The sequence below is a fragment of the Protopterus annectens genome, chromosome 13.part0 (assembly GCF_019279795.1).
Source record: "Protopterus annectens isolate FY-2018-M chromosome 13.part0, PAN1.0, whole genome shotgun sequence".
Lineage (NCBI taxonomy): Eukaryota > Metazoa > Chordata > Ceratodontiformes > Protopteridae > Protopterus > Protopterus annectens.
The window spans coordinates 320,761,705-320,784,864 of NC_056747.1; the positions used below are offsets into that span (position 1 = coordinate 320,761,705).

The following is a 23,160-nucleotide window of genomic DNA, read 5'->3' on the forward strand; positions in this document are numbered from 1 at the left end:
ATTAGCAAGAGGTTCTCCCATTCGATTCTCGGCTTGGCTTGGGAGTGCCTTCTGTTTGGAGTCTACATGTCCTCCCCACGGTTGGGTAGCGTTTGAAAGACATGCGTGCAGTAAATGGGCGTGCCTTTATTGAAGGTTGGGCGTTGAGCTGGCACCTCGGCGTTTGGACCGGAGTTCTGCTGTGGCGACCCCTTACCGGGAAAAAGCCGAAAGACAAACAACAAAAAACATCAGCAGTCTATTAATGATAGGGGCTGTTTTTTGTGATAAGGAAAAACATTTGTTTTAACAAGGTATTTTGTATAAACATGTTTTTTACCATTGTGTTTTTAAATATTGTGTATTTATTCACTGTATCTTTAAATGTATTTAAAGGTATTGGATCTTAAGATGTTCTTACTAGATGTCATGTGACTTTCCTAGTATTCAAATGTCATGTGTTGTTCAGTAGGTTCATTCTGAAAAAGTTTAGGATTGCTTAAGTGAAAGAACTAAATTAAAACTGTGTTTGACTTATCCTGCTGCCTTGGACTGACATGTTTTCATCTGAATTTGTGTTATCTATATATCTGAGCCTGGTTTGGTTTGTGTTTTCTTGTGTGATGCATACTGTTGTTCTCTTCATGTATGTATTTATTTTTTTTTTAGTTTTGAGTTTTAGAACCTTTCATGTTTGCAGTCTCTGTGCTTTATAGCTTGGCTATGTCTGAAATATGTCCCTGCATCTCGGTGCATTACTCTGGTAAACAAAATTTAAATAAGTAGCTTAAATCAAGGTTAAAGTTCATGGATGGACACACACACACACACACACACACACACACACACACACACACACACACACACACCTTGATCATTCTCAGCACTTATCTTGGAATTAGCTAATTCTGTTGAAGGAATTGTTTACTGCTTGAGAAAGCTGAATTTCATTAATGCTGCATTTTCTTGATGCATGCGTACTAGAAAGTCAAGGTTTCCAGTTATCACTGCAGAGTGGTTTAGCTTCAGGATGTCAGTGTGCATCTTGGTCAACCAACTGAAGGCAAATTGTACATATCTATACATGCACACACAGACACACACACACACACACACACACACACACACACACATAAATACATGGCTTACCTTATGTCAACTGGACATTAGATTGACATCTGACATGATTTGTTTGGCCAAAACAAATCGTCAACATGTGTGTGAGATTGACAATCCCCAGGTAGAAGAATATTCCCTTTTCTCAAGGATTGTGTGTTCTTGGAGTTTATATATATAATTAACAGAGGGTGTGGGGTGCTCCCCCCCCCTTGCAAAAAAAAAAACACTTGTTTTTTATTTTGTCTGCTCCTGGGTTAATCCTTGGAGCATGTGCAGTACCTGTCAATGTTTTGTTTTTCAAATTTTTGACATTAACATTACAGATGTCAGTTTTGTGTCTGTTTGATTAAGTGGTCTACATCTATATGTACGTTATCTATATACTTGCATACATATATATGTATATAAAGCGAGTGTGTATGTATACATACACACACACACACACATATATATATATATATATATATATAGAGAGAGAGAGAGAGAGAGACAATGAGAGACGGTGACTTCTGTGACACCCTGCCAAGCTGTTCATTCTACATCCAGAGTGAAGCCAACCCGTTAGTCTCCAAGCTGAAGTGAGAGTCCTAGGACCCGTTTGTTTCCTGCTCACTGGGGTAAGAGCCTTGGAAGCCCATTTACTTTCCTTCAGAGGTGAGAGTCAGAAGCCGCAGAGGTCATCAGTTATGTAAGAAGGCCCTTTCTCCACACCTAACTCCCTCTGTGTGCTGATTGGTATGCTTCATTTGAAGGTGCTGCTCTAGGGAGGCTCCTTATTCATGCAATTGTATGTCCCAGCACTGCTTCCATTGCTTACATGTTGTACCACACTGATCCAGTAACAGCAACCTGCATTTCCCAACACTCCTGTTAGGGTCAGAGGTTAAATGGGTCATACTAGCACATACCTCAAGGATGCATAAGCAGGCATTGACTCCTCAATGCCACCCTCCATTGCTTGAACCAGTAACAGAACTTGAGTCTTCCTGGTAACAGCCAGGTCTGTATCTTTCTTTGCCATGTAGCCTCTGGATCCTCTTATGATAGTCATGAAGGAGGAGATGAGAGAAGGACAAAATGAAAGAGATGAAGAAACAAGTGAGATCTGTGGATAAGAAACAAGTGTCATGAAAATTAGTGAGAAGGAGCACTTACAGAAACTGTCATGGTAGATACACTTATTAATGGAAGTAAAGTGCTAAAGCAGTTTCTTCTTACTTTCCAAGCTGTTGCTGTTGTGCTGAATTTCCTTGGGCAGTCCATGGGAAATTATGATTTCTAATTGTTTTATAAGCTGAATCCTGGACTTATGAAGACTTCTGTCCAAAGTCTACCAGTGAGAGGAGGAGTGTTGCGGAGGGTCTATATCACTTTGATGAAATGGCAGAAGTTCGAACACCATATGTTCGAACCTCTAACCTCGAAGTGCAAAACCATCGAAGGCTTAAAAAATCGCTGTTCCAAGAAACACACACACAACGCAGGAACACCAAAAAAACAGCAATCCACACACATACACTTAAAATCATACAGCTAACCCTACACTAAACTGTACATGCACTACTATCTATCCACTTACCTTAACCCAAACCCTATGGTCCGTCACTATCGCACACTCACCTGACCCGCACCCTTACCCTAACTCACCTATCCTGCCCTAACCCTAAAGTCTGTCACTATCGCACACCCACCTCACCTGCACCCTAACCCACGCCCTAACCCTAATGTCCACACAATCGCACACTTACCTGAACCCGACCTGTAACTTTCCACCACAGTGCTGAAAATCGCAATGCCACAGAAACCACCCACTGAATTCTTTCCCTGGGAAATAATTTGTTCTGCGGCTTTGCGATAATCAGTTTTTGAACTTCACAGTTCGAACATATGGTTTTCGAACTGCTGAAATTTCGACGAACTGATAGGAACCCGTTGTGAAGATGGCTTTTTTGATACAAACATTGATACATCAGAAAAAGGTGAAGTAAAGAAAGACAGAGTTTAGTCTGTTTGTATAAGAAACTGAGTCCATTTCCTGTTGGTGTATGGTTCCTAATGAAGCTAGAAGGGTGAATCTGGCACACTTACTTTGAGATTTTAGCTGAGGAAAGGCTTGTAAGAATGCTATCATAAAAGAATTCAACAAACAAAAATGACATGATGAGTTTTCTTCTAGATTCAGGTAAAAGGAAGTCTTTGATTCAGTACCATCCACCTAAGAAATGATGATACATGTTTTGTTGAGGAATTGATGTGAAGTTCCCATGATAATGAGTTTTCAAGAATATTCCCTCTATCTGTATATACTTCAAGACTCTAGTGTATTCTATTTGTACTTCACTAGTTGTTCTTTTCAAGACTGGACTGCCATCTTGGTGGGGTCTGCAGCTCCTTCCCGTGTCTGTGTGCATTGTCTCCATTTGCTCCAGTTTCCTCCCACATTACAAAGACATGCCATAAGGTAGATCAGGAACTGTAAATTGCTCATAGGTGTGAGCATGTACATGTGTAATACCGAAGAAAGACCTGACAACTTACCTATGTTCCCCCCTTTGTCAAGAAAACTTTGTGAGGTCATTCTAAGACTTGGATGCAACTTGTATGAGAGTGAGTGGTCAAAATAAGCATGTCAGGAGACCAGGCAATGCAATGGTAGTTACTGCAGAAAAGGATAGATTTAGTCTTCTTGGTTTTAAGAATAAGATAAGAATCCCCGAACCAGTTTTCAGCGTTCGAAGTTCCTTCTTGTAATTTGGCCTGTGCTCTCACAAGACACGTGTTTTTTGTATAAAAGTGTAGTATCACCCAGATACCAAGTACTAGTTATTTCATGTCTCTAAGAAGCTAACAGTCAATGTTTTTATATTATATTTAATCTGTTATAATTATTTAAACTGCAGATGTTTTATTTTTGAAGATTGTAAAATTGTTGTTCTTAAAATGTTTTGTAATAATTTGGAGCTTTTCTCCCCAGGCCTCCACTGAAAATGGGCTTCTACCCACTCAGACTTTTCCAGTAATCAACTGTCAATAAATAAATAACATACAGGCTAAACAGTAATCACTCTAGTACTGACCATGTGGCACACCTTTATAAACCACTACCTCCCTACAGTACGTTGATAGCGATCTGACTTTTATTTATGGCTATTTAGACAGCTGCCTAACCAGATGAATGTATTTACATTTATTTCTAGCAAGGCAAGTTTTGTTAAAAGGCAATTACATGTAGCATTAGTGGAAGAGAGTGGGTATGTCCTGAATGTGTGCAAGTATATCCTCACTGTTGTTTAGTACTTGATAATACTCAGAGATCTATAGCAAAATGGTATTGACTGATGTAGTCCAAGTCCTGTTTTTAATGTTATTCTAGGTCTTACTTAATTCATTCAAGGTGGGTAACGTTTATGAGAATACTATTCTGTATTTAAATTTTTCATAAAATGATAAATTTGTTCAAAAACTTCACAGTTTGCTTTCTATGTGGTGAAAAAGTGGCCCTTATGATTTCTGTTTTTATTTTGTCATTGAATGTCATAGTTCACATATGAACCATAAGCTTAGCCTTATGTCTGCAGCATTATGCACACTGTTCACAGTAGGTCATAAGCTTAGCCTAATGTCTGCATCATTATGCACACTGTTCACAGTAGGATCATGACCTTAGCCTTATGTCTGCCTCATTATGCACACTGTTCACAGTGGGATTATAAGATTAGCCTTATGTCTCCATCATTGTCCACATTCTCAGTGGGATCATAAGCTTAGCCTTATGTCTGTGTCATTGTGCACAGTGTTCACTGCAGGATCATAAGCTTAGCCTTATGCCTGCATTATTGTGTACACTGTTCACAGTAGGTCATAAGCTTAGCCTTATGTCTGTGTCATTGTACACAGTGTTCACAGTGGGATCATAAGATTAGCCTTATGTCTGTGTCACTGTGCACACTTTTCACAGTAGGTCATAAGCTTAGCCTTATGTCTGTGTCATTGTACACAGTGTTCACAGTGGGATCATAAGATTAGCCTTATGTCTGCATCATTATGCACACTGTTCAGAGTGGGACCATAAGCTTAGCCTTATGTCTGCATCATTGTACACATTGTTCACACTGGGATCATAAGCTTAGTCTTATGTCTGCATCATTTTGCACACTGTTCACAGTGGGATCATAAGTTTAGCTTTATACCTGCATCATTGTTCACAGTGAGATCATAAGATTAGCCTTATGTCTTCATCATTGTCCACACTGTCAGTGGGATCATAAGCTTAGCCTCATGTCTGCATCATTGTACACAGTGTTCAAAGTGGGATCATAAGCTTATCCTTATCTCTGTGTCATTGTGCACACTGTTCACAGTAGGTCATAAGCTTAGCATTATGTCTACATCGTTGTACACAGTGTTTACCATGGGATAATAAGCTTAGCCTTATGTCTGTGTCATTGTGCACACTGTTCACAGCAAGTAATAAGCTTAGCCTTATGTCTGCATCTTTGTACACAGTGATCACAGTAGGCGCATAAGCTTAGCCTTATGTCTGCATCATTATGCACACTGTTCACAGTGGGATCATGAGCTTAGCCTTATGTCTGCATCATTGTGCACACTGTTCATGGTGGGATCATAAGCTTAGCCTTGTGTCTGCATGATTGTACATAGTGCTCAGATTGGGATCATAAGTTTAGCCTTATGTCTGTGTCATTGTGCACACTGTTCACAGTAGGTCATAAACTTAGCCTAATGTCTGCATCACTGTACACAGTGTTCACAGTGGGATCATAAGCTTAGCCTTATGTCTTTGTCATTGTGCACACTGCTCAGTGAAAGTCAAAAGCTTAGCCTTATGTCTGTGTCATTGTGCACTGTGTTCACAGTGGTATCATAAGCTTAGCCTTATGTCTGCATCATTATGCACACTTTCACAGTGGGATCATAAGCTTAGCCTTATGTCTGCATCCTTATACACAGTGTTTACACTAGGACCATGAGCTTAGCCTTATGTCTGTGTCATGTTGCACACTGTTCAAAGTGGGATCATAAGCTGAGCCTTATGGCTGCATCATGTACACATTGTTCACAGTGGGATCATAAGATTAGCCTTATGTCTTTATCATTGTCCACACTGTCAGTGGGCTCATAAGCTTAGCATTATGTCTGCATCATTGTGCACAGTATTCACAGTGGGATCATAAGATTAGCCTTATGTCTATATCGTTGTGCACACTGTTCACAGCAGGTCATAAGCTTAGCCTTATGTCTGCATCTTTGTACACAGTGATCACAGTGGGCTCATAAGCGTAGCCTTATGTCTGCATCATTATGCACACTGTTCACAGTGGTATCATAAGCTTAGCCTTATGTCTGCATCGTTGTGCACACTGTTCATGGTGGGATAATAAGCTTAGCCTTGTGTCTGCATCATTGTACACAGTGCTCAGACTGGGATCATAAGTTTAGCCTTATATCTGTGTCGTTGTGCACACTGTTCACAATAGGCCATAAGCTTAGCCTAATGTATGCATCACTGTACACAGAGTTCATAGTGGGATCATAAGCTTAGCCTTATGTCTTCGTCATTGTGCACTGTGTTCATAGTGGTATCATAAGCTTAGCCTTATGTCTGCATCATTATGCACACTTTCACAGTGGGATCATAAGCTTAGCCTTATGTCTGTGTCCTTATACTCAGTGTTTACACTGGGACCATGAGCTTAGCCTTATGTCTGTGTCATTTTGCACACTGTTCAAAGTGGGATCATAAGCTGAGCCTTATGGCTGCATCATTATACACATTGTTCACAGTGGGATCATAAGATTAGCCTTATGACTTTATCATTGTCCACACTGTCAGTGGGTTCATAAGCTTAGCATTATGTCTGCATCATTATGCACAGTATCCGCAGTGGGATCATAAGCTTAGGCTTCTGTCTGCATCATTGTACACAGTGTTCACAGTGGGATCATAAGCTTAGCCTAATGTCTGCATCATTGTACACAGTATTCACAGTGGGATCATAAGCTTAACATTATCTCTGTGTCATTGTACTCAGTGTTCACACTGGGATCATAAGCTTAGCCTTATGTCTGTGTCATTGTGCACACTGTTCACAGTGGGATCATAAGCTTAACCTTATACCTGCATCATTCTGCACATTGTTCACAGTAGGTCATAAGTTTAGCCTTATGTCTATGTCATTGTGCACACTGTTCACAGTGGCATCATAAACTTAGCCTTATGTCAGTGTCATTGTGCACACTGTTCACAGTAGGTCATAAGTTTAGCCTAATGTCTGCATCACTGTACACAATGTTCACAGTGGGATCATAAGTTTAGCCTTATGTCTTCATCATTGTGCACACTGTTCAGTGAACGTCAAAAGCTTAGCCTTATGTATGTGTCATTGTGCACTGTGTTCACAGTGGTATTATAAGCTTAGCCTTATGTCTGCATCATTATGCACACTTTCACAGTGGGATCATAAGCTTAGCCTTATGTCTGCATCCTTATACATAGTGTTTGCACTGGGACCATGAGCTTAGCCTTATGTCTGTGTCATTTTGCACACTGTTCAAAGTGGGATCATAAGCTGAACCTTATGGCTGCATCATTGTACACATTGCTCACAGTGGGATCATAAGATTAGCCTTATGTCTTTATCATTGTCCACACTGTCAGTGGGTTCATAAGCTTAGCATTGTGTCTGCATCATTGTGCACAGTATTCACAGTGGGATCATAAGATTAGCCTTATGTCTATGTCATTCTGCACACTGTTTACAGCAGGTCATAAGCTTAGTCTTATGTATGCATCTTTATACACAGTGTTCACAATGAGATCATAAGCTGAGCCTTATGGCTGCATCATTATACACATTGTTCACAGTGGGATCATAAGATTAGCCTTATGTCTTTATCATTGTCCACACTGTCAGTGGGTTCATAAGCTTAGCATTATGTCTGCATCATTATGCACAGTATCCGCAGTGGGATCATAAGCTTAGGCTTCTGTCTGCATCATTGTACACAGTGGGATCATAAGCTTAGCCTAATGTCTGCATCATTGTACACAGTATTCACAGTGGGATCATAAGCTTAACATTATCTCTGTGTCATTGTACTCAGTGTTCACACTGGGATCATAAGCTTAGCCTTATGTCTGTGTCATTGTGCACACTGTTCACAGTGGGATCATAAGCTTAACCTTATACCTGCATCATTCTGCACACTGTTCACAGTAGGTCATAAGTTTAGCCTTATGTCTATGTCATTGTGCACACTGTTCACAGTGGCATCATAAACTTAGCCTTATGTCAGTGTCATTGTGCACACTGTTCACAGTAGGTCATAGGTTTAGCCTAATGTCTGCATCACTGTACACAATGTTCACAGTGGGATCATAAGTTTAGCCTTATGTCTTCATCATTGTGCACACTGTTCAGTGAACGTCAAAAGCTTAGCCTTATGTATGTGTCATTGTGCACTGTGTTCACAGTGGTATTATAAGCTTAGCCTTATGTCTGCATCATTATGCACACTTTCACAGTGGGATCATAAGCTTAGCCTTATGTCTGCATCCTTATACATAGTGTTTACACTGGGACCATGAGCTTAGCCTTATGTCTGTGTCATTTTGCACACTGTTCAAAGTGGGATCATAAGCTGAGCCTTATGGCTGCATCATTGTACACATTGTTCACAGTGGGATCATAAGATTAGCCTTATGTCTTTATCATTGTCCACACTGTCAGTGGGTTCATAAGCTTAGCATTATGTCTGCATCATTGTGCACAGTATTCACAGTGGGATCATAAGATTAGCCTTATGTCTATGTCATTCTGCACACTGTTTACAGCAGGTCATAAGCTTAGTCTTATGTATGCATCTTTGTACACAGTGTTCACAATGAGATCATAAGCTTAGCCTTATGTTTGTGTCTTTGTGCACACTGTTCACTGCAAGTCATAAGCTTAGCCTTACATCTGCATCTTTGTACACAGTGATCACAGTGGGCTCATAAGCTTAGCCTTATGTCTGCATCGTTGTGCACACTGTTCATGGTGGGATCATAAGCTTAGCCTTGTGCCTGCATCATTGTACACAGTGCTCAGACTGGGATCATAAGTTTAGCCTTATGTCTGTGTCATTGTGCACACTGTTCACAGTAGGTCATAAGCTTAGCCTAATGTCTGCATCACTGTACACAGTGTTCACAGTGGGATCATAAGCTTAGCCTTATGTCTTCGTCATTGTGCACACTGTTCAGTGAAAGTCAAAAGCTTAGCCTTATGTCTGCATCATTATGCACACTTTCACAGTGGGATCATAAGCTTAGCTTTATGTCTGCATCCTTATACACAGTGCTTACACTGGGACCATGAGCTTAGCCTTATGTCTGTGTCATTTTGCACACTGTTCAAAGTGGGATCATAAGCTGAGACTTATGGCTGCATCATTGTACACATTGTTCACAGTGGGATCATAAGATTAGCTTTATGTCTTTATCATTGTCCACACTGTCAGTGGGGTCATAAGCTTAGCATTATGTCTGCATCATTGTGCACAGTATTCACAGTGGGATCATAAGCTTAGGCTTCTGTCTGCATCATTGTACACAGTGTTCACAGTGGGATCATAAGCTTAGCATTATCTCTGTGTCATTGTACACAATGTTCACACTGGGATCATAAGCTTAGCCGTATGTCTGCATCATTCTGCACACTGTTCACAGTAGGTCATAAGTTTAGCCTTATGTCTATGTCATTGTGCACACTGTTCACAGTGGGATCATAAACTTAGCCTTATGTCAGTGTCATTGTGCACACTGTTCCCAGTAGTTCATAAGCTTAGTCTTATGTCTGTGTCATTATACTCAGTGTTCACAGTGAGATCATAAGCTTAGCCTTATGTGTGTGTCATTGTTCACACTTTTCACAGCAGGTCATAAGCTTAGCCTTATGTCTACATCTTTTTACGCAGTGTTCACAGTGGAAATATAAGCTTAGCCTTATGTCTTCATCCTTATGCACACTGTTCGCAAAGGGATCATAAGCTTAGCCTTATGTCTCCGTCATTGTACACAGTGTTCACAGTGGGATCATAAGCTTAGCCTTGTGTCTGCATCATTGTACACAGTGTTCACAGTGGGATCATAAGCTTAGCTTTATGCCTGTATCATTGTGCACACTGTTCACAGTGGGATCATAAGCTTAGCCTTATGTCTGCGTCATTGTACACAGTGTTCGCAGTGGGGTCATAAGCTTAGCCTTATGTTTGCATCATTGTGCACACTGTTCACAGTAGGTCATAAGCTTAGCTTTATGCCTATGTCGTTGTGCACACTGTTCACATTTGGATCATAAACGTAGCCTTATGTCTTCATCATTGTACACAGTGTTCACAGCGGGATTATACACTTAGTCTTCTGTTTGCATCATTGTATGCATTCACAGTAGAACCATAAATGTGACCTTATACTAGCCACACTTTGCACATTGTTTGCAGTGGAACCATAAGCGTATCATTCTGTCTGATTCCATGTACACACTATTCACAGCAGAACCATAAGCTTCCCTGCCATGTGCCTTTTTATACCACTTTGGGACATGGATGTAAAGTGTCATGTGAACAGGGAGGGTATGGCTCTGTAGGATGATGTATGACCCAGGAACCCCATACCATGTATATAAACTTATTGGAATCACTCACTGTCCAACTCAATATCGTATTCATGGTTGACTTTAATTACCCACTATTAACTGGAAATCATATACGACACCAAACATACAAGCACAGAGATTCCTGGATTTTGTAAATACAGACTCCCTGGACCAGACTGGTACTACACCAACCAGGGGTGCAACCATACTGAATCTGGTCCTCACTGATATGGGAGAGTGTTGCACACTCCCTAGTGTAATGTCTTCTCTGGTAAGGTCAGACCATAAAATAGTCTCCTTTGACATAAATATAAAACTTGGAACCCCAGCTAACCCTGGAATATTCAGGAACTAATACTCTAAGGCTAACTTCCTAATATTAAGTGATAACCTAGCAAAATTTCAAGTCCCCGTAAACCACGAGAACACTGCTGCCTACACGGAACTATAAACAGAAACGTTATTCAAGCATGTTAATAGCTGCACAGATGCAGCTGCACCCATCAAGAAGAAGTACAGGACTAACAAAAAACAAGCCACCCTGGTGGAATTACATCAATAGGCCTTATAACAAAAGGAATAAAATTATGGCAAAAGTTAGGAGATGCAGCACCCAGCAGGATAAATGCAGTCTCATCAAACTAAACAAACAAGTCAGAGGACAAGTAAAGTCTACCAAAGCCAAATTTCAGGTACATTTGGCCTCCCAGGCCAAGGATAACCACAAGACGTTATTTAGCTATGTCCACAACCTCAAAGGCAATGCATAATTGTGTACAGAGCTCATTGTTAATGGAATCACCTATACTGAACCTGAAGGTATAGTAAACCTGCTGGCCAACAAACTCCACTCCAACATTACCCCTCTCTCCCCCTCAACCATCCCTCAGGAAATGCCATCAAATATAACTCCCCCTGCTATCACTAGGGATCAGGTCCTTAATGCTGGCTGTAAGACCAAGAACACTGTATCAATGAGCCCAGATAATATTCCAGGATTCCTTCTAAATAACATAAAACATGACCTATCAGGCCTTCTGGAATTGCTATTTAACTGTAGCCTCCCAAGAGGCTTCATGCCTCATGAATGGAGAACAGCAGCAATTATCCCTCTGCACAAAATTACACCATCTACAGACCCATAAGTCTCACTAATCTCATTTGCAAAGCCATGGAAAGCATCATCATGGAAATGATCATTAATGACACAGGAAACCTCTAGACACTGGACCCAACCCAATTTGGTTTCATCAGTTGCAGGTCATGCCTACTCAACCTGGTGGACTTCTTTGAGAAGGTCACCAAAGCAATGGATGAGGGCAAAATGGTTCTCACTGCCTACTTTACCTGGCCAAGGCATTTGACACAATACCCCTCTCGATCATTGTTGATGAACTCAAGAGGTTAGGTACAAACCCTTATGTCACTCTGTGGGTAGCTAGCTGGCTCACAGAAAGGACCCAGGAAGTTAGAACTGTTGAGTCCACCTTTACAAAGATTCCTATCACAAGCAGAGTCCCTCACAGATCAGTCCTTGAACCACTCCTTTTTGGCATTTACTTCTCTGAAGTCAAGGCCAATGTCAATGGCCTCTGGCTGACTAAATGTGCAGATCATTGCAAATTAGGAGCTGTCACTGAATCCCCCACTGACACAGATGTTCTTCAAGAAGGGCTAACACAGACAAATAACTGGTGTCAGTGCTATAAACTAAAACTAAATGCCAAGAAATAAATAATAGTATCCTTTGGGAAGTCATCCACTCTTGGTTGCTGTCATATCGTCAACATATCCCTAAGGGTTGACCCAATAGTCAGGGACTTGGGGACACACATAGACAGCAATCTAGTCTTTTATGATCACGTGTCTACAGTAGTGAAGAAATTGTATATTATGCATCTTATAAATAAAGGTATGGCATCTAGGTCCAAGGAAGTCACTGTTCCACTGTATTCCGCATTCATCAGACCAAAATTGATGGACTCCTGGAGAAACCAAAACTAGTAAACCAAAAACTCCAGTGAACACAGGGCACCAATAAAGGCAGTCCAAATGTGCTCCGAAATAAACAGTCCCAGCAGTAACCAAACAATAGTTTAATCCACAGTCAAGACCAACAGCAATAGAAAGGCACACCAAAGCAATGATTTTGTGCTTTTGTCTCCTTACAGGAAACTTCATCAGGTAATTCTGATGAAGTTTCCTGTAAGGAGACGAAAGTGCTAAATCATTGCGTTGGTGTGCCTTTTTATTGTTGTTGGTCTTGCCTGTGGATTAAAATATTGTTTGGTTACTGTTGGGACTGGTTTTTTTTTTGGAGCACATTTGGACTTACTCATCAGACCTATCATTGAGTACAGCGCCCCTTTTCATATCTACCTAACCAGGCATATAAAAATTGGAATGTCTGCAGTGGTTCCTCACTAAAAGAATATAGGGCAGAAGTAACATGTCCAATGCAGACTGCCTGAATGCCCTATCATTGTATTCTGTCTCCTCCAAGTTCTTGAGGGTAGATCTATGCCTGACATACAAGGCATTGTCAGACCCCAATTTGATGGACTCTTTCATATCCGTAAAACAAATAGCACCAGAATTACCCATTCTAAAGAATGAAACCTTGCCTGTGATATAAATAGAACCTGTTGGAGGGACAGGTTTGTATCCCAGAAATTACTCATTCTATGGAATAGGCTACCCCTCAATGTAAAGTGGAGTTCCTTCCTAACCCAGTTCAAGTTTAACTTGGACAAGTGAATGGGGAACAGGAAATGCATCCTTGGTTTGGCGCCTATGTCTCTAATGGACATTGGCAGTCTGTAAATGATTCATTTCCCAGGCCCTTGCTTGTAAATGTTTCACCTCCCAAGCCCCTGCTTACACTTATTAAGAGTATCAGAACTTGTCAGAGATTTGGGATGCACGATTAGGCTTAAAAAGCCCCTTGTGGTCATTAGCCTAGTAAACTATGAACCTATAAACCTATGATGCTGGACAGGCAATATGAAGTCTGCTTACCTCTTCCCAAATATTTATTAGGATTTTCCCATAATGTTTAAGAGGAGAAGCTTGTGGCAAATTCAGGTGCACCTGAAAGTATTTTTTGAGACAAAGCATGGTTCCAATAAATTTGGCTCTTTTCTACTTGTCTTACAAACAGTATATTTTTAGAGGTCTGTCAAGATTATTTTTGTTCTGCATTGAATGTGTTTTAAGTTCACTTATTCTGTTAAACTTTGTATAAAGTTTAAAATTTGGCTTTTATCACACTAGTGAATTAATAATCTATTTTTTGTGGAGACTCCTTGTCCCTACACCATTGGGCCAGCTGAGATGTTTGACATGTTTGAAGTTGGCTTTTAACTTGAACATCCATATGGATATGTTGCTGCCTTAAGTTTAGGTTAATCCTAAGATGTTTTTCCTTTTTGTGGGAATTGAGGGACTGTGGTCTCTGCTGTCGACTATGAGGGAGACCTCTGAATTCCCCATAGGACGGAAAGCATGTTTGAAGGCTAGTCCATGAGGAGTTTGAGATTTTGGATGATGACATTGAACATGTTGTCTCCTGGCAGGAATTTAAATTGATGCGGAGCATACTGGTCCATCAAGATTTTACAGAATTTCCAGAATGTTATCTGAGACAGACCCTGACTACAATGGATGACTCCATCCATCCAACTTCAGAACATATTTAGTTGAAAAAGAAGGTACTTTATCTATGACGAAATTACTTTCCAAACCACATAAGGCTATTTCTGAAGTCATTGTCACGTACTGTGTCCTCAATATGGTTGAAATGACAGGAATTGATGAAAATCTGGATCTTGAAAGAGAAGTATCTTCATATTGGCATTCCCAGTCTCGGCTACCAAGCTAAATTTCTACTTTATTTAACAATATATTTGTCCTGTATATCCCATCTTATCTGGAGACGATGTGCCCAGAGGCGTCTGCATGGTGCTCAGGGTGCATACAGTAAGAGTTAGGTGAATGCTTTCTTGTCTTTCAAGCCTGTGAGAAGAGGCATTTTTTTTCTGTGTAAGGTAATGGGGCTTGTCTCATGCTAGATTTATTTTTGTTGGGCCCATAAACTCAGACTGATTTATGCTACCTGGTGACTAAAAAAACTATATTTGAAAGATAGAAGTGTCAAAGACACCCAGGTATGTGTTGTATTTATCATATTCTAAAAAAAAATTGTGTGAAACAGAGACCTTTGTGAATACTTTAGACAAAAATGAATGGGTTCTTTTAAAATGACACCCATGGGTTAACTTCTGGTAACAGCTGCATCTGAAAGAAGAGAGGGAGTTAGTGAAAGTGCAGGTTGGGGATGATATTACTATACTGTTCCCTTGTGTTATCTCTAAGGGTAAGGTTATTTAGAGATTGGGGACAGCAATGGCCTAGCTTTTAATGTGCTCCCATTTGTTTTTTTGGTTGTTGGTGGATTGCTGTGAAATAAAACTGCTAGCTTTATTTCTGTTTACTTTGCAGAAGGAGTGACTGTGTGTTTTTTTTTCTCATTTACAAATAGACTGGAATGTTAAAGAAAAAAAGACACCAATGTAATAAAATCAGTGTGGTTTATTGTTCAGAAATATAAAAATGCATTTTTCCCCAAAGCAAAAGTCATACGGGTTAACAAGAATTCACAGCAAGTACCTTCAGAATAGATCCAGGACCAGGATATAATCTGTTTAGCAGGGTGGTCGGTCTCTCTGTCTCTATCTTTCTGTATCTGTCTCACTCACACACTACTCTGAGCACCATATCCACTTACCTTAGTCTTGTTTGTTTTCACTGCATTAATTGTTTCATTAAAATGCCCTAACTAATACAGCAATGTGTATTTGTTCTATTAAAGCAACATTTCTCTAGGAAATGCAACAAAATGTCCCCTTTATTCTTAAATAAACAGTTTATTTGCCTTGTGTGCTTAAAGGAAGTATTTCTTATTTATCGTAATAAAACTGTTCACAAATTGTACACACAGAGATGACATTATTTACAGTAAGTACATTCATTTGCGCACTATATTTGGTAAGATCTGTCATACTGTGCTAGAATGCTTAACTGTCATTAAAGAGATACATTTTTATCATGTTATCATGGAAACTATGTAAATTGTTAAAGCATTGTTAATTAATGTATATTTCATGTGTGTCTGTATTGAATGTATGTAATAACATCATTTGTGATAAAAGCACTTAGATTTAACAAAAGCAAACAAAGTTTGCTTATACTGTAACACTGCCTTGCAAGTATATTTATGGAGCTTTTTTTTTCTTACCTGCAGAAATTGACTTGGGAGTCAAATCAACATGACATTAACATCTGCAAGATGAAAGGAAAACAGGAGGTAAGTTAGAAGTAGTCCTTAGGAGCCATCATGTAATGGACTTCATATTATCAGAAAGAGTACAATCGAGCTGCTCATTTAATGATGTTGCTTCTTTTCCAGATGAACTGATGTGCAAAACAATGGTTGTAGTGGTTATGTTGTACAAGAGCACAGCCAGCCATGTTCCATATACACTTTTTAAAATTGATTTTCTGCAGCAAGATGCTCAAGAATTTAATTTAAAAATCTCTGTCATATATACATACGGTTTATTTTAACAGGTGATAATATTTTGTTTATGACTACTTTTTTTTGATTCAGGAACAGAAAATCCAGTCATAGAATTAGTCGATGATAATTTATCTGGTCCAACCAATCAAATGCCATGGTTCTCAAATGCTGCCAGTGATCATGAGTCCCCGTCAGCCATCAAAACTTTACCATTAGTTTGCTCACATGGAGACTGTGCTGCAAACATGGAGAAGGAGAAACCATAACTACTGCATGTTAGCAGATCTTTCCCCTTCTTCATTTCATGCAGCTGTTTATCTTTCTTCATGGTTATGTGATCTTCAAGTTATAATGTAAGTTGCAGGGGACCGGAGGGCAGGGGTTGTAAGGAGGCTCACTCCACTGCAAAAAAAAATTGGTATTTGTTGATGCTCTTCATGTGTCATTGTTGCAGTCCTGAGTTGTATTGTCTGACTTGTATTATCTGTCTTCATTAGGAGGACTCTGGATTTCTATTTCTTTGTGAAGGCAGACTGTTTTGGACTGCTATTAGTTCTTGTAGGTTCATGTGTTTGTTTTTGGACTTGAAATCCCATCTGCCTTGAGTGTGGAAGTTGTTGTAGTGGGCTCCCCAGGCTATTTCTAATGCATCTGTTGGTCCTGAAGGATGAACCTGAATGGAAGGCCTTGATTGTGGGAGCAGGCTTGGACCCAGCAGGCATACTCTTTCCTGAGACAAAGAAGAAGTTTTATTCTGAAGGTGAGAGATTGAGATGTTGCCATAACACATTTTTAGGTACCACTGCAGTTTCTTCACATGTAGTCGGGCCAGGGCTATCATGAGAATGCAAGAGGCCATGTCTCCCAGAGCCCTGAGAAACTTTCTAGCTGTGAGGTATTTCCTGTCCAAGAACTTTTTAAAGTACAGGTTTAGGAAAGTAACCTTGTCTGTAGGGAGGAAAGTCTTCTGAAGAGCTGAGTCCAGTAAAGGTCCCAGAAACACAATCCTGTTTGTTGGGTTTGTTTGAGATTTTTGAGTATTGATGGTGAACCCCACTGAGGTAGTAAGTTTTGGGTATAAAGCAGGTGTACTTTGAGTTTTTCTAGGCTTGCTGCCTGAATAAGCCAATCGTCTAAGTAATTCCCTTTGTCCTTTAGAAGGCTATCAATGGGGCTGGCATTTAGTGAAAACCCTGGGTGCAGTAGACAAGTCAAAGGGCAGAGCACAGGAATGATAATGCCTCATACCTGCTCTGAAGCATAAGAAGCACCTGTGTGATTCCTCTATGGGGATGTGGAGGTCTGCATCTTTTAGATCTAAGGTTACCATGAAGGTGTGGGGGAAATTGTTGGCTCTAGTTTTTGTAGAGTTAGCATTTTAAATTTTGGGACCTGTAAGAATTAGTTGAGCCTTGACAGGTCTAGAGTTGGCCTCCAGGTACCTTCTTTTCTGGGAGTTAGGCAAAATCTGGAATAAAAGCCTTTTCCTTGTAAAGAGATTGGTACAGATTCCATAGAACGTTGAGTGCACAAAAGCTCTATTTGGCGTGTCTTCTGCCATTGGGTTTGAAGGGATATCGGGAAGCCTGAGCAAATCAAGGGTTGCTTGAACTTGAGTTTGTAACCTTTTTGGGTTTAGAACCCATAGGTCCCTGGTAATGAGAGTTTTGTTTTTGTGAAATAAAGACAGTTTTACCCCCAGGCTGGGGAAAGAGTGAGGAGGAAGGGTGAGGTACGGGGGAAGGGAGAAGAGAGTGCCATGTATGAGTCATGATTGCTACCTGCTAAGTCTCTGGGGATGGATCCCACAAGCCTACTGGGGTCTGTTTGCCACTGTTTAGGCCACTAGTGCTGTCTTTGCCTCCTTTTCCTATGAGGTGTTCTTTGCCTAGGCTTAGACTGCGGGGTCTGGAAAGGACCAATATTTGGTAGGGTAATTCCAGCTGAAATGAAGAGTTTGGACCTGAATGAAGTCCTTGACAGTTTACATGTATTTGGTCTTATTCTCCATTTTCTTAAGGACAGCCTTAGGACCAAAAAGGAAGTCTTTGTCAAAGAAGACATCAAGGAGACTGGATTTGACCTGTTCAGGAAGGGACTACTCCCTCAGCCAGGGATGTCTTCTAATGATGCATGCTGTGTCTGCTCCCCTGCTGGAGTCTTCCAAGGTGTAGTAGCCACAGTGCAGTGAGTACTTAGCCACCAGAGAGCAGGAGCTGCATACATCCATTGCTTCCATCGTAAATTGACTGGCACTATTTTTGATCAGAGATGCTATTCATCAGACAGTACATTGTTTCTTTGGCATTCTAGAACTGCTTGAGCTGCCTTTATGTCCTTTACAAAACTTAAGCATAAATAAGCACCCCCCACCCCCCCTCCCACACACACACACACACACACACACACACACACACACACACACACATACACACACACTATTGCCTTAGATCTGATTCATCAGCTGAAAGCTAAATTACATCTTAGCTCATACATGGGAAGAAACTGGTAGTGGTGCAACAGGTAACACATTTACTTTTGGTGCAGAAGGCTATGGGTTCTATTCCAACATCAGGTAGATTGATTACTGACAATGCAGTGCAGCATAAGAAGGGTACTGCAGTCTTCAGTGTACTATCCTTTAGATAAGACATTAAACCAAGGCCCTATCTGCCTAAGTTGGTGGTATCTCAAGTCGATGTAAAAGATCCTGCTGCACCTATTGAAAAGAGTAGGGGTCCTTATTTATACAAAAAATATTATTTGCATGTCATTTACATATTTACATTTTACAAATACACATTTTTCTGTTTCCTTCTTTTACTATTATGCATTCATACTTTGTTATATCAAATGTTTATCTGATTTTACTCAATATCGCTGCCAAAATCCATTTTCTATTAATCATAATTTAATTTATCCTTTCATTCCATATAACCCCTGTAGCATAAAACATTTTTATTTACTCATTTAACATATTCTTCATTTCTATTCTTATAAAACCCATATTTAATTGTATCCATATTTATCTTATCCACTTCTTTTATATCTTCAAATAAGTTTTCTTTACATAACTACCATTACTCTTTTATACTTCAGAAACACATGTTCAGTAGTCTCCTCTTCCCCACACTGTAAACATATCCTTACACTTTTCTTTTTGTATGGCAAATTTCCTTTCACTAGTAGTGTATCTATTACCAGTCCCCACAAAAACTCTTGATACTCTTATTTTCTTATTACACCATTTATTTCTTATTTTAATAGCTTTAATTTTTCCTTCTGTTAGATTTTCCCATGATTTAACATAATAATAGTGTATCATTATATTATTTTAACATACTTTTCACTCATTTTCTATTTTATCAGTTTTTATTTTGCAAATATTTTTCTTGATAACATTTCATATTTTCATTTATACATTCTTTTTCTATTTTGCTTCTTTTTACTATACCCCACAATTTATCACACTGACATTTAAACATTTTTAGAACTAATCTTTCATATTTTTAATTTATCTGCTTTAACACTTTACATAAATTTAGTGAAGCGGCATATGCCACTGGGTTAATTAACCCTAAACCTCCATCCTCTTTATTTACATACAAAAGTCTTGTTTTACTGGATTCAGTCTAGAACCCTATATAAATAAAAATGATCTGCAGTAATTCTTTTTCAAATATTGTTGGCAACATAAATACACTTGCTAAATATGCTGTTTTTCCCATTGATACTGAATTTATCTTAACCGTATTGTCTAATCTAAGCCTTTGCTTTTCTCTTTGATTAAAGCCATCCCTATTGCTTCTAAACACTCATTTAGACAAAATATTACTTTTTTTATCCAAGCCTTGTATTTTGCAATTGCTATAATATCTGCTTAAGTTAACAAAATTGGAATTCTTAATCTTTCGGGCATTCATTATATACTCAGCCTCTTTCATTTTATAATTTATTTCACATATAATTGCATTAATAACTTAAGCAAAAAATACACAACTCATTGGACATCCCTGTCTTAAACCCCTTCTCATATGTATCTCTTTACTTAACTAACCATTTACTATTTTTTTACTTTATTGTTGATCTAGGCAGATATACATAACTTTTTCTATTTTTTTTTCACATGTATTGTATTCTTTTATTATCACCTATAAAATGTCATGTCCTGTTGTATTAAATGCCTTATTAAGATCCCGTATCATAAGTTTAGCTTCTTCTATTTATAATACCATCCACAATCTCTCTCAGTGTCATTAATAATTCTTGATATCCCTTCCTCTTTTGTCTATATATACTGTTCTGCATAACACTTTCCATCTTAGTTTCAGATCTCTTTTGTATTATTTTCACCAAGATCTTATAGTCATTATTATTTAGTACTGTTGGTCTCCAGTTTTTTAATTGACTTTTGTATTTTCTTCCAAATAAATTTAAGTATTCCACTACATAATTCTTTATACATGAAACTTTCATTTAGCTATTCATTCAAAATCTTTAAAAATATAATTTTTGTCATTCCATTAAATTTGTGTACATTACATATCCTTTTCCATCTGGTCCAGCAGCCGAATATGTATTCACTTGTCATAATACTTTCTCTGACTAATATAAAGAAATCTCCTTTTCAAATTCTTTATTTTCTTGCTTAAAAACTTTTTTTTGCTTCCCATATTTTCAATTTCTTTTTTTCTTTAAATGTTTCTCATACATACTCTGCTACAATATTTATAATTTGTTCCTGGGTTGTTTCTATTTCTCCTTTTACATTTTTCATTTGACTCATTACACTATCTCCCTTTACTAATCTATTTAAATATGCTGATGCTTCTTCTCTTTTTCCTTGCAAAATATGTCTTTGCTTGAATAATAACTCCTTAATTTTCTCTTGATTTCTTCTATATAATTCTTTTTTCTTTATCAAAATATCCTCCATCATTATTTTCTAAATATTCCAATGCATATTTATATACTCTCATACACTTTTCTTTGTCTGCTTTTCTCATACTGCCACTATAAAAAATAATTTTATATTTTATCTTAAAAAACATCCGCCATTCAGACAATTTTTATAAAATGTTGTCATAGTAATATGATCTTTCCATAACTGTATTATTTATCTCTTTTCTTCTTCATCCCATGTTTTTTCAGGGTCTATATTACTGTGTCGAAAGACATGTTCACTGAACACATCTTAATCGACACAGAAATATTGGCCTGTTAAAATCCTGAACTGCCGCATCAGTGAATTTTTTCCCAGGGGAAAAAAATTGCTCGACTGTACACAAAAAAACACACTTTCAAACCCTACAAAGTGGGGGGCTTTGCTCCCACACACCCCCAATGTGGGGGGCTGTACTCCCCACACCCCTTCTAACTAAATATACCAACTCAGAGATTGCACTACAGTGGGGAAATGGGCAAATCCCCGATGGCAGCCAAGCGAATTTTCCCATGGGAAAAAAATTTGCTGAAGTGGCCATTCAGGATTTTAAAAGGTTGATATTTCCATGTTGATTAAGACGTGTTTGGTGAACATGTCTTTTGACATGGTAATATAGACCCGGGTTTTTTTTTCATTTAACCTTCTTATTCCTTTGCCTATTTTTGTATATTACTTGTTTCCATTATCTGTAGTCGTATTCCTAGATGATCAGAAAAACCTGTTTATCTCTCCTTCTCCAGTAGTTATTTACTCTAATACTATGAAGAAACTTATTTCACTTCTGTTAATACCCCTTCGATAAGTCCATGAATTTTTATCCCAAATTATTAATTTACAACACCTCATAACTTCTGATATTTTTCTTATATTATTTATTTTCTTTTTATGCTTGCCTCTTAAATCACATTTGAAATCTCTTATAATTATAATATTCTTATTTATCTCTACACAATCTAGAATCTGGTAAAATAAACTTTCCCCTTTATTACAGGTAACATAGCATATTTTACTATAATTCTATATAGGGTCTATATTAGAAGACCGAAGACGCATTCTTTCAAATGTGTCTTGGTCAAACTTAAAAGGCAGAAAATGGAAAATATTGAAGTGGCTGTTAAGCGAATTCATCGCTTGGCCGCTTTGGTACTTTGCCATTTTTGGCACTGTAGTGTGGTCTTGGAGTTGATATATTTAAGTAGGGGGGTGTGGAGGGCTAAGCCCCCCACTTAACGTAATGTTTAAATTCATTTTTATTTTATTTTTTTTATTGTTTTTGATTGAACAGCGATTTTTTTTCCCTTGAAAAAAATCGCTGTTCTGACACTTTGACATTGTAAGCTTTCGCTTACATAGGGTTGATCAATCACCGTTCGCTTTTTTAAGTGTTTGGTGATTTAATATAGACCCTTCTATGTACTTGTTCTTTCCATTTTACATCCAAAAAAGTAAATCTTCTCATTTTGACTAAAGTTATATCTAATATTTTTCATTGTATTTCTACACAATATGCCTATTCCTGAACACCAATCATTTCCCAAATTCCAAATTATCTTTCCACCCAGTCATTTTTCTGCTTGTAATCTTTCTTTACTTGTAAATAATATTATATTTTCTAGTACAATTACATATATATCACATTTATTGCTCCATCCCAACCCCCTGGCCTACTCTGTATGCTCTTAGTACTATTTGCATTTATAGAAAATACTATGAAATTACTACTTTCCCTTTTTCTTAACTTTCTTTTATTCTCATCCCTTTAAATTTTATTTTCCTGTGTTTTACCCTTTCACAAATAAAATTATTCTTTTTTTCATTTTAATACTTATCAATTTCTACCTTAATCGTAATTTATTTCAGAACCTTTCCAAAATTTCTCC

At 38.4% G+C, this 23,160-nt stretch overlaps 1 protein-coding gene across 2 annotated transcripts in view; it reads left to right on the forward strand.

Annotated features, from left to right (window-relative positions):
* Window positions 1–23,160, forward strand: part of SEMA6B (semaphorin 6B) — a 1,264,941-nt gene that overhangs the window by 875,296 nt on the left and 366,485 nt on the right. For both annotated transcript variants that reach the window (XM_044053908.1, XM_044053909.1), the window contains exon 6: window positions 16,060–16,122. In XM_044053908.1, coding sequence (XP_043909843.1) covers window positions 16,060–16,122 — 63 coding nt within the window. The remainder of the gene's footprint in view (window positions 1–16,059; window positions 16,123–23,160) is intronic.